The sequence below is a fragment of the Motacilla alba genome, chromosome 9, assembly GCF_015832195.1.
Source record: "Motacilla alba alba isolate MOTALB_02 chromosome 9, Motacilla_alba_V1.0_pri, whole genome shotgun sequence".
Lineage (NCBI taxonomy): Eukaryota > Metazoa > Chordata > Aves > Passeriformes > Motacillidae > Motacilla > Motacilla alba.
The window spans coordinates 6,145,088-6,158,229 of NC_052024.1; the positions used below are offsets into that span (position 1 = coordinate 6,145,088).

The 13,142-nt window shown below is 40.9% G+C and overlaps 1 protein-coding gene across 3 annotated transcripts in view; it reads right to left on the bottom strand.

The window, feature by feature from the left end:
* The window catches only part of STAG1 (stromal antigen 1), a 162,891-nt gene that overhangs the window by 41,604 nt on the left and 108,145 nt on the right, over positions 1–13,142 (bottom strand). For all 3 annotated transcript variants that reach the window (XM_038146399.1, XM_038146400.1, XM_038146401.1), the window contains 4 exons: positions 9,983–10,081; positions 5,250–5,329; positions 3,395–3,502; positions 1,039–1,153 (listed from right to left, as the gene is read on the bottom strand). In XM_038146399.1, coding sequence (XP_038002327.1) covers positions 1,039–1,153; positions 3,395–3,502; positions 5,250–5,329; positions 9,983–10,081 — 402 coding nt within the window. The remainder of the gene's footprint in view (positions 1–1,038; positions 1,154–3,394; positions 3,503–5,249; positions 5,330–9,982; positions 10,082–13,142) is intronic.

A 13,142-nucleotide genomic window follows, 5' to 3' on the forward strand; every position in this document is an offset into this window, starting at 1 on the left:
ACAGAAGGCTCACACGGGTAGTGACATTTCATCCAGATTAATTTGTAGGTTTATGAGGCGTTTCTAAAAAACAAGAACACTGTACCAAAATTTTGTCCTTCCTTCTCAGCAACTCTGAGTGTTTTTCATTCACACAGTCAAGTCTCTGTTCAAGGCTTCATAACAATTAAAATAACCATTTGTAATATCTTTACTTTTGCTTTTTCCCCAAAATATACTACACTCCCTTCTCTAGAGAAACATTTCTGTCATTCCTTTCTTTCAATCTGCTTACTTATCAAATCAAATTAATAATTCTGAGCCTTTCCCCCTCCACCTTAAGAACATCCTGTACCTGACAGTATCTTCTGAAATTTTCCTCCCTCCACCACCATTCCCCATCTCTATTCACCTCTATTACTGTTACTACATGTACCACACAATTTCCCATAGATGCTGTCTATAAATCATGGACATAATCCCACCCTGGGTGTGTTCATCAAACACTTCATGGCACTGCATCTCTGCTTGTTTTCCTCATCCTCCAAGGTTTCCCAGATGCATCTGCATAAAGCCCTGGAAGACTTCATCTCATCTCACAGCTGACTCTGCCCTGAGCTAAGGACCCTCAGGTCCTTCCCACTCTGAGTCCATCTATGATTCCAATCAGAATTGGAGATATTAAGCAATTTTTGTCCCCTCCTAATTCAAATTATTTTACTCCACAAAGAATTCTCCTTGCATGGTATTCTCCTTGCATGGCTATGTAAGCAAAGAACCATCTCCATTTGTGTGCAGCAATGCACCCTGGCAGCCACCACAGCAGCAGCAATGCAGTGTGAGCACAGTGGGGACATGCACGAGTTAAATAAACCATGAAGATTTTCAGATCAGTTTCCTTAATGGACAAGGAAATGGAGGGGCAGGGAAAAGGGCTTATGGCATTTCTGAAAATATAAAATAAAAAGAAAGACAATTTATTACTGTATATTGATAAATCACTACTTGTAAAGTTCCAGGTTTTATTAAACATTTAAAGGTTAAAAATGACTTTTTTACCTCACTTTCAAGAAAGAAAAGAACCAACATTCTAATAAGGTTTCCATTTGGGCTATTTCGCCCCCTCCTCTTTGCTAGAGCCTCTTCAGCTTGGGGATCATGTCTGCTGAACAGCCTGAAAATAAGCAGAAGGAGCTCATGGCTATCACAACAATTCTAATTTCTGCAAGAATATGATGAACATTCATTCTTGATACAGTAAATTTGTTCACAAAACAGTGCAAGTATCTCAAGCTATTTCTTTCAAGGGAAAGAGGCCACAACCCCTGCCTGTCTGAAGAGATGAATTTGTCTTCAATCTTTGAGTTCACAAGGCTGGAAGAATTTCACACAGGAAAAAGTTCTCCAAAACCTATTTACGTGGAAGGTTTTACACAGTTTCAAGTATTTGCACCACTTGTGCAGTTTTGCATTCATAACTTATCCAGTCTTGCAGTGGAGGCAGTACCTACTGCACCAGTGCACTGAGAGCTAAGGTTGTACCACTCTGGCTGGGACATGGTAAAAACAAACCTGATATCCATCAAACAGCCAACCTCAGGTACCAGGAGCAGCATCAAAAATAAAACCAGCTCCTAGTCATTATTTTGGGTGTTACAGCTAAGTGACACACTCTGCACTGGGTTCCCTGATGCACGGCCCATCCCAAACGCCTCTCAATGATCAAATTTTCCAAGAGACCTCAGATGTGCCAGTGTTACTGCTACAGCAATGACTGTTTTACTTTGAGAAGTCTGAAAGCTGTTCCTGGCTTTTACAGTGAAATCACAAAGCAGATGAACGTGTGAAACACAGAATTCTGATTTCACTGCTGTAATTCACTGAAGAGAAGGACAAGTTACACACAAATGTTGTATTTTAGTTAAAAATATTACATCATCCTCCCTGCTTATCTTAACAGATAAGCAATGAGCACCTCTGCAGGTGCTGAGATACCTTATAACCTGCACCTCAGGGTTGAGCCAGTGATCCTCTGTATTTGGTGATCCTTTATATCCTCTGTACTATTTGCTTTCCTTGGCTAAGCACAGAGAGCATGTCTGATGATTATCACAGAGAAAGTGATAGTGAAATGTATTAAATTAGGTGAGATAAATCACACCTCAAATGCCTGAAATAGATTCTAACTCATTTAACTGGAGATTTTCTTTGCAGAAACCAAGACAAAATTAGTTAAGAATGGGACAATCTTGTCTTCATGCTGTTAGCCTTGAGACACATTTACAGAACACAGCTTAGTACCTTGTAAAAGAAATCAAAATGAAGTTTTGTCTTTTTCCTAAGTCCACTGCGGTGCAGGTATGTCCTTATTTACCTTTGAGACATTTTTCAAAAGTATTCTGTCACATGTTGATTAATAAAGGAATTTTAGTGTGTATTTTTAATGAGAACCTAACCCTTTCCAGTAACTAGTACAATGTCTTGTTGTTAATGGAAATCTGCACATATATTTCTTGAAATGGGTAGTGTTTGATCACAAAGCTGGAATTCCAAAAATCCACTAATGAAAGCTTACAATTACAATGTAGAGTTGTAAATCCTTAATAAACCATAGAAAATTAGAGCACTGGCAAAGAAAAACAGGTGTCTTTGTGTATTTTTTCCTACTTGTATCTTGGTATGAAAAAATTAGATAACATGGGTTCTAATATAAATCTTCTACATATGTAATAAAAAAACTGTAAAGTCACAACCCAGGGGGGTAAAATCAAATTCCTGCTGAAAGATTTTTAACTGCCAACAATAAAAAGAAGAGGTTAACTCCTATGATGTGGCAATTCCCTGGTCACAGTTACTGAGGTGGTGTGACTCACATCCATGAAAAGCTGGGTCATGTCCTTCGGCACAGTGAGGACACGAAAGGTGTAACCATCATGCAATATATTTTCAGGGGAAGACAGTGAGTTTAGAAACAAATTTTGTAGTTATTGCTACATAAAAACCTCCCAAGTTCACAACAGAGAAAATATTGTCTTAAAACTTGATAGAAATTATGACTGTTGATGCATCAGGTAGATCACCCCAGATTACAAACCCAATATATGTTATCTTATCACACCAGGAATTCAGCAAGTGCTGCAGGACTTAAACCAACTTCAGAAGTTTGTGCAGCCTTTGTATATTTAACCCTCAAGGAGTTGGGAAATGTTATCTGAATTGCAGAGCAAGAAAAATGTACATTTAGTTTCTTCAAGTTCTCAGATCTTGTTTAAACAAGAGAATAAAGTCTCTGGTTCAAACTAAATACTGATTTGCTAAATTGGGATATTTCACTCCACTGCTTCTTTGCTTTTTGATGTTACCTCTCTAGGAAGCATTCACAAACTTTCTTATTCCACAGCAACTGATGACTTACTTTTTGTGGAGGAATTCCCCAGCTGCTACTGCCACAGGCCGGTGTGCTGAGTATACCAGGTGATAAACATTCTCACAGTCTTCATTGGACAGAGCCTCCTCACTCCCACTGAAAGAGTCACAACAACACCTCAACTACAGCAGAGGTTTCATCTCCATCCCCTCACCTCCCACAGCTCACTTGGGACAGCTACAAGGTTGGTTCACTTCCCACAGAATCCTACATGGTTGAACAAGGACTTCAAGGATCTTTGGTTCAACTTGAAAATACAGAGTTATTTAAAGGGTCTGTAAGAGTGGAAGTTTCTCTTATTTCCTTCTCCCAGCTGTATCAATATAGAGATAAAATAATATTAAAATATCAGCATGACTGCATACAAACCCTCCCCTGCTTATTCCTTAGATCATCACACAAACTTCAATGCACATACTGCAAGATGCCAAACGCTCAAACAGGATAAACTAAAAACCTGCAATCACAGAATCCTTTAGGTTGGGGAAGACCTCCATGCTCATTGAGTCCAACCATTGCCCTGGGCCCTCTCTGTTCACCACTAATCCATGTCCCCACTTTTGAACACTTCCCTGGGCAGCCTATCCCAGAATGTTAGCAAAAATGACATAAAAATATCAGCACTGTCACAATCAGGATGTTACCTCCCATCCTTGTTTAGTTTGCATCCATTAGAACCATTTATGTATCAGGACTCTAAATCATTTGGCTTCATACTAGACATAATTTTAATTGGCCATTCTCCATCAGGATTGCTCCAGACACCTTTCTGGAGTTCCTACCTGCCAGAATATTGCCCTGTGCTCTTCAAGGTGCCCCAGACTCTCCTCGTGCTAAATTCATTTAGCATTGCCTGTGCTTTCAATGAGCAACCAAAAAGAAAGCAGGAACAGACAAAAGAAAAGTGTACTGGGTAATTTTTGACCATAAAACTTATTGTGTTCCCAAAAATTGCTAATAACGCAGGGAAGAGATGTGCTCTACATGTCATTTCAGATTATATTTGTTATATTTACTTTAAAAATATAACAGTAAGTGCAAGATTTCATGTCTTGCTAACATTGCAAGGCTAATCTCTTTAAAACAGAGTGACCCATAAATAAAAAGCTGAAGTCTAAACTTCTTTACTAAGGAAAGGCTAACGCAATCTTATGTCCAAATTCTGCATGCCCAAAAAGTTTCTTCAAAGTGAAGTCACTGGATATAAAACATGAAGCAAAAATTCTGTGCATCTGCTAGTAAACCAGACGTTTTTTAATACAGCTTTTAATAAATATATTATAAAAGCCTAGCAGCGCTCCTCCAGGTGCCCACTCATGAAGCTGCTGGGGACAGGCTGGTTCCACATCAGCACGTGGGAGGATGTCTGAGGTGATCCTTACCTCAGGAAAGCCACTGAATGTCCACATGGAGAAGCCTGAAAGCAGGTGTCCTACCACGTGACTGTTTCCTGTGTCAGGAAATCAATCAACTCTCCCTGCACTGGATCTGTGCTACTGACGAAGTTACTCTAGCAAGCGTAACCCACAGACACTCATTTTGGGAGGACAGTTGTTCTGCCCTTGGCAAAAGGTAGAAATGCCCTTTGGCATTTTCCACACAATGGATGCACTAATGCATGGATGCCGAAACATCCACACATTTTTAAACACTGCCTCTTATATTTCCATGAAATGAAATATCTACCTTTAGCTTCATGTCCATACTATATGATCAGTTCACCTTCATGCTAAGAGTAAAGTAGCACATTCACTTCAATACACAAGCAAAGCACTCAAGTCACTCAAATGTTAGTGGTTTAGGGGATTTTGCAAGGGAGTGCAGGGGTTGGAGCAGCACTCACTGGAGGATGAGCGTGACCAATCGAATGGCTTCCACAGCGACATCGTACTCCTTGTCCAGGGTCATGGACACAATGCGGTCCTGCAAGGCAACTCGAGGTCAGTCACAGGCACAAACACAGCCAGGCCAGCAGGTGGAAAATCGTACAGGTTACAAAAGAAATACTTCTGGGGAGAAAGATGTTTCAACTGCATGCTGACAATGAGAGCCCCTCAATATTACCCAACCTTTTAATGTACCCCTTAGCTGTGAGCTATAACAACAGGAACAAGTGCTTCAACAGTCCTTATCCTTGTGTGTTTGCCAGAAAGGGAGGGAGGGGACTTGGGAGCTACAGCACTGTTCTGGGTTGGATCAATTTAACAGGTCCTTCCTGAAAAGTCACATACTTGGGTTGGACAACAGCAGAAAAACTGCCCTGTTGCATTCCCCTGCAACCAAATAATTTCAGAGGAAGGAATGCTGCATAAATGGAAATACTGTGAAGAAAAATCACACCCGAATTCATGCATCTGCAGGTTGCCTGTCAAGTTGTGACCTTTTCCCTGTCTGCATCTCAAGGTTTGAAGGAGATCTAAAAAATTACACTACAGAGCTTCCCCAGGAAAGTGGGGAATTCCATGTTTTGATTTTGTGTTTTCCCATACTCCTGGTGGAGACAAGCACATCATTCTTCTGTCAAATCTAATGATTTTCTAACTTCTAAGGACCCTGTAGTTATGAGAAGTCTTTTAAGGTTTTCTTTCTCCTTAGGTTCCATTTGCTTACTGGCAAAAATAGCTGTCATAGGTGTATGCTGTCCTTCCTATCTGGGAGAATTTCCATCCAGCCATAACAATGCAATATGTCTCAGTGCTCCCTGCTTGACTGAGCAAGTTACTGAAGAGAAATCAGACCATCTGAAAATGAAACTTGATTTGGCTGGCTTAACCTGCTTCAGGAAGGAGTACCCTATGACATTTTGGGATATGAAAAAATAGAAATCAGGGACTGGAAGAGAAACAAGGGAAGTGTAAGGCAACAACAGTGAAAGCCACCAGAACAAACAACCAGAGCAAAATTAAGGTTTTCACCCTTCTCTACTATTCCATGCATTTAAGGGTTGAAGGGGAATATCAAGCAACTGATGTTTATTTATGATTTTATGATGTTTACAGAAATTTCAGACCAGTACTTCAAAAGTGCATTGTGGCTGTGTCAGTTGTTACTTCCCAACCAAACCAGGTCTGCAGAGACACTTCTTATCACTGTGACTGAAGAGTCCTCTATCAACCACTAGTAAGCTCCTGGAGAATTTTATACATTTCGTGTAGATCTAAACAGTTTTAAAGACTGTGAGAAGTCCATGAAGAGACTCAAAGAAACAACTTTCCACACAGGACACTCTGCTATAAACAAGACAATAAAACTGCTGTCAACTTTTCCTAAGGTCCTGCCCAAGGAACAGCAGTAACAGCACCATGAGAAAGAACAGCCAGAGACCTTGATCTTAAATGTCTCAGTAGAATTTCATGTATTCTCTCAGAGTTTATCTTTACACCCCAGGGAGGGAATCCCCTCTCCTGTCCACAGAGCAGGAGGTACCCTCTGAATCTGGAGTCCTTTCAGACTTTGAAACCAACCAACATGAGAAGGTTTCCTCATCCTAAAAGACTGTTCTCTCAATTTCTCCCCCAAAATATCAGGCTAAAATAAACAGCATGGATGTGTCATTTTCTGCCCTGGGGCCAGCACCTCTGTGTGGGGGCACCTGCCAGCCAGGCCCCAAGAGCCTTCCCAGCAAGACCCACAGCCCCAGTGCCTCTGAAGGTGTAACTGCAGTGGCTGGGGAAGTTCCAATCCCCATCTGCTCAATCTGCCTTTACAGAGATTCCCTGTGCCACTGTACAGCAGCAGAACAGGGCACTGGCCTGGATTTTTAAGCTGAAATACTAATTCTGAATGTCTCTGAAGATCAGTTTTCCATTCTGTGTTAGGCTGGGAACAAGGCAGACTGAAGAGCCAGTCTCTCCCTCTGCTCCCAGGCAGTGGAGACAGCACAGGGTGAGGGATGAGGGACTCTGGCACTGACTGCAGGGGAATTAATTCACAGCTTTTCCATGTGGGGTCAGTTAATGTCTGTATCAGACAGGACTTCTTGATGGAAAACGAAAGTCTTCTCTTTGATGGACAATTTTTTGTTTTGATGGACAAAGCTTATTTTCCAGCATATAACCTGCCCTTCGAAACACAAACGCTGGAAAGGACAGGCATTTTTCTTTGAAAAAGGGAAAGGATCACATCCTTGTCACAGCTCACTGGAAGGAGGTGAAATATTAACAGCCCAGCACAATGCACTCTGGATCAAATTAATTTATTCTTTAAACAGCTAGAAGACCTCTAGAGAGATTGCTCTCAGTTTGAATGGATTGAACTGAACACCAGCTGAACTGTGCAGGTCGATTAAATTCTGATGAAGAAATATAAATAAGCAGCCATGGAACTGAAAATGGCAGTAAGGTCAATTATTTTTCAAAGAGGTGGTGGTAGAGTCTGTGGTGGCAAGACATTTAGCTAATGTATCAGAGATTCCAAAAGCATTAATTTGGAACTTTGCTCCATCCTGGTGCCAAAGGCCACTTCCCTGACAGCACAGCTGTAAATCCAAGTGCAGGCATTTGGGCCATGCCAGCTTTTTGTTCTCTTGATGTGGCAGACACTGAAAGTGATTAATCATTATGTTAAACAAATCGGTTCTCTAGGCTCCCAGAGACTTTGAGCACACCTTTTCCTCTGTTTTATTTCACAATGATAAAGATTTCTGCAGTAAAACCAGCTTTTATGGGACAGAAGAAAGATGAACTCCTAACAAGGCTCCCTTCCCTCTGAACCTCTTTGACAGAAATGAAAATTCCTTGTGCCATTCCAAGGCAAGCAGCAATGTACAGGCTAGCCTAGCTTTCTTTAAGAGAATTGTCTGTGCTGTGAAAATCAGGATGCATTTAGAGGTTTCATGTCCCTGTAGTTTTCTGGAGTACATTACAGAGTAACTATTGCCCAAAGTGTCTCCAATTGTCCTGAAAGTTTTGCAGGTGCTTGGGAGAGTTCAGCCTCAAAGCAGTCTTTTCCTTTACAAATTATGAGATCCCGACAAAGAAGCATCCAGCACATTTTCTAGTAAAGAGAAGCAGATAAAAGCCCACGAGAGCTTTAGTGATCAATTTAAAAATAAATGGAATTACAGAAGCAGCATATATAAACAAATCGAAATCTGCACAGAGGGAACAGGAAAATCAGCAGAGTTGGAGGGTCCATTTTTCTGGTTGTCCTGTGAGGATAAAGCAAAGCAGACTTATGGAGGCATTAGAGAGTAACTTTGAGGTCTGAACCTCTTTACCAGGTTCTCTCCTATGAGAGGAAATTTTGTCTTTACTGCAACAGTGCCAGAAACTGGCTTTATAAAATTAGAAGAATGCAGGTCCTTAAGTGGTCTTTTAAAATGACTGAGTTTTATCTACTACTTTAGTCAATTATACTCAGGTCATTTCTGGCAGACATTCATTTAGTCTGCCCTTTAAGAACTGTTATCTTAAATGAAGGAGACTGTTAAAAAAGAGTCTGCTCTGTTATATAATTATCATTTTGGAAAAAAGCCTTCCTTAATATCTAGGCTTATTGCAGGTTAAGCATCTTTTTTCTGCATCTCAAGTGAATGTGAAAAAGGGCTGATTATCATGTTTTTGTAAACTGTTTTCATACAGGAAGAATCTACAGGGAAAAGTTTAAGTCTTGTGCACAGTATCTATAAATATTTAAATCTCCACTTTTCTAAACAGAATTTTTTATCAGCATTATAATAATGATTTAAGTTAAAATAAACCAGTCAGCTCTGTTTCTTTTCTAAACAAATGTTTTCATCAGCATTCTAATAAAGATTTAAATGAGATAAATGAGTTTTTCCTTGGGGGTAGCCTTTCCCACAGCAGTGTGTTCTGCAGAACACAAAAGCCACGGGGAGAGGGAGCAGCTGACATGGTGGCAGTGGCTGAACACTCTCCTCACCAGGCATCCAAACAAGAGCAGGGACAGTGTTCCCCCACCCATCTCTCCAGACAGTTCACTTGTACAATAAAACAGTCAGACCACAAAGTGAATTAACAGCCACATTCTTATCCAGATATTACACAAAAAGTTTGTGCTAATAAAAACCCCATGAAACATCCCCCTAGCACTTCTCTCCTGAAGGGCCAATCTGGCTCAAGGGGTTTGGAAGCACAATGTGAACTCCTGTTCTGCAGCGAGGCCAGTTCACTGTGTAGAGGACTGTGATGCACATCCAAGTGACTCTCCCTCAAACACAAGCACATATTGAGCTAAAATAGCTGTGAAACAAACAATCTTTCATTATAGGCTGCTACTTTCAGCTGTATTTTAGATTGTGTTAGTATACATCCTTTAAAATCAATAAATCTAAAATTAAATAAGTACAGGCAGATTGAATAAGGACAATATATAAGCTATAAATAATACATACAGACAAATAATCATCCTGGTTAAGTATGACAAATCTTCCAAGATAAACCCATGTGAAATGGATTTGGCTTAATTTCAGCATTCAGTAACACAGTTTTAGTGGTGCAGTTACAAGCCTCGTCACTAATGAGTTTATTCTTAATAGACGTGACTCAAAGACCACAACAGGATGATGACACTTTTACTTTCTGTCCTCCTTCCAAAAGCTGTATTTCCTCTTACCTTGAATCTATTCGTGAACAGCTCCAATTTGGGAAACAACTCTCTGTTGGTATACAGGCTCTGAAGAGCTTTCAAACACTTCAACCTCACTTCACCTTGCTAAAGAAAAAACACTGAGATTAGCTGTCAGAATACTTTAACTAAATACACATGAATATTAAAAAACATAATGCTGTAATTTGTTTAATGTACATTTAAAATATTATGCAAATGACCAAAGCAAATTTGCAATTTAGCTAAATCCAAAACCCACATGCAGTCACCTACAATGTTGAATTTCTTCCTATTTGCATACAGAAAGAATTAACGTGCCATCACTTCTATGTCTGTTAGCACTTCCCTTTCAAGTGACTCCACAAAAAGATAAAGAATGCAGCAAGTAAATCCAAAATAAGGATGTAGGATCTCCAGGTGGTTAGTGCAGGCAGTGTGGCTGTTTGTCTTCAGGAAGGAGCCCGCAGGCCCATGGCTGACAGCTCGTGCTCACAATCAGTGCACAGGGGCTCAAAATGACTGGGCATGGGCTCAGCAACTCAGCTAGCTCCAAGGGCAGGGACACAGGGCACACACATTGCATTTGTTATCCCCACATGTTTTACACTGCATCTCTCACAACAGGACAGCACAGGCTGGAGGATGCAAAACGTGTGAGAGATCCTCCAGTGGGGAGCAGGCTGCTGCCACAGGAACAACACATCTGAGCCACAGCCCGAGGAGCCCATGGGAAAAAGGGTGGCTTGTGTCACTGTCCCTGAGCTGTGCTGGTGGCAGAAGCTCATTCCCAGCTGCTGGGGACTGCTTTGGTCTGGTGGGCTGCAGCAGAAAATGTGGGTGTCACAGGACAGAGCCTGTGGATCAAGACTTGTGTCCTGCAGGAACACTGCTGATGAAGAGAGGGACTGGATCCCCTGTGCTGCAGGTGGACAACTCAACTGCACCATCTTGGCAAACTATGGATTCTTGTTGAAAAATATTTGTGGATAGTGAAAAGGTTATAAACAGGAATCTACTCAAATATACTCTGTAGAGCTCACTGCAGTGTCAATTTACTTTTATGAAAGTGAAGACACTACAGAGGGGAGGAGCAGCAATGTGCCACAGACCCTCAACACATCACACACAGGATGGTTCTTTATAACTCTGAGAATCATCCAGCTCACAGGAGCTTTGATCACAGCAAACACCTTCTAGCAAGGAAGTAACTGTGTGGGAATGCTCAAGTTAGGGTGATTCTTAAGAAACTTATGCTAACGTAAAAGCTGCAAACAGGATGGACAGGAAGGCCAGCAAGAGACTTAGTAAACTAAGAGATGAACTTACTTAACTAATTCATTCATTAATTAATTAGGAGGTCAAGCACAAGATGGACATCTGTTCCAGAGGACCCTGGGTTCATCCTCTCCACAGAAATAGACAATAAGCAAAGTAAGAGGAATGCAAAGAAGGAAAAAGCATTTTCTTATGTGTTAGGAACTGGTTTTAAGAACCATGACTGTCCAGGTATCTAGAGACAATTATGGTTTCAAAACAGTTCCACACATCAATGAAGTAGGTGAAAATTAAGACTGAACAGTCTAATTTAACACTCTTATTTTCAAGAGAGTTTTTTAATGCAATTATATCATAGTTTATACACTTTTAATTTATGCTCCCAGATACACAGGAATGAAAAAGATGCTTAAAAACAGAGAAAGGCAAAACTTGAAAGCCACATTCAAATGAGAATCTATAAAAAAGAAAAATCCTTACAGACATTTGTTTGAAATCTGGGAGACATGATTAACACACCAAATATAAGGATCTTCCAAGTTAGAGAACTAAAATTCTGTATTCTACCTATGAAAGACTACGTTGGAACTACTACAAAGAAGTGTAAGAACTGTTCTTCCCTGTGGTTTAATTTGTATGTCTTCTGAAGTAGAATATGAAATTGCTCAGGAATCTCCCGCACTGCTGCCTCCTTTTTGCAGCAGCAAACTTCCAGAGAACTTAATAATTTTTGGGGTGACTGCTGTTCACGTGAAATGGAAATAGCTTATGGCTATTGCCTCAGCCTTCCTTTTTTAAATACCAATTATAACAAAAATTATCTCCTGATCAAAGCAAAGCAAAGCAAAATCAAGAAACTTAGGTACCAGCTGGCAGTTTTTTCAGGCAGTGCCAATGAAAACCATACTGTTAAGGGATCTTGTACTTCTGGAGGCTTTCCATTTTCAGTTGGCTCTTACTCCAGCTTTTTCCAATATATTCTTCCTATTGCACCCTCCTTTCTGTGCCTCCCAAAATGTTCCTCTCTCTCCATTCCCTCCCTTTTCATTATTTGACACCTGCCCCAGACTCTTCCCCATTCTGCCTACAGTCTCATTCTGTAGATGACACATGCACAACAGCAATAAAACCCCACCACCTATCAGGTGCACTGGGACATTAAACACATTAGTGATTTAAAGACTTAGAACCCCAAGGCACTGGGGCCTGCAACAAAAAAACCTTACAAAGCAGAGGAAGAGCAGTCTGACAGAATTCTGCTGTGCCTGGTCCAAATGGTCCAGTTTTTTACCCTAACACTGTAATTCAAAAGTTCTCTGCTATGAAAGAACATGTTAATTTTAAAATAGCTGACGTATAAGTATGTGTTAAGGCTGCAGGCAGATGATTAGACCCTGGCCTGAGGTTAAACTGACAGAAGAGGGTGTGAGAAAATACTGCACATGACATGAGAAATTGCTGGATGTGACAGATGAGAGTGTGAGATTCCGCAGATGGGTAAAAGGAGTGATGTGAGAAATGGATGGACTTCAAAGACACTTGGAGGGGGCTGAGAGCTGTGAGTGCAACCCCACTACCTTCTGGAGGTGCTACTTTGTGGAAATGTTCTACAAGGTTTAGAATGTGCTCCCAAAAATCCACTGCAATTATTCAAGGGATAATTTATTTCAATTACAAGTCCTAGTAAAACAAAGCCCTCCACACACCTTAAATCCTGATCCTCCAACCTGAGCTGACCTCCCTACTGGTTTGCTGACTTGAACAATGATGTCTCCTCCTGGAGCATGGCAACTTGTGAGGCACAGCAATGTCACCAACAAGGGACACAGAGCAGCAGCTCTGTCCCTCCAGGCACGGCCATGGCTGCGTTTCCATGTCCAGCATTCACGGA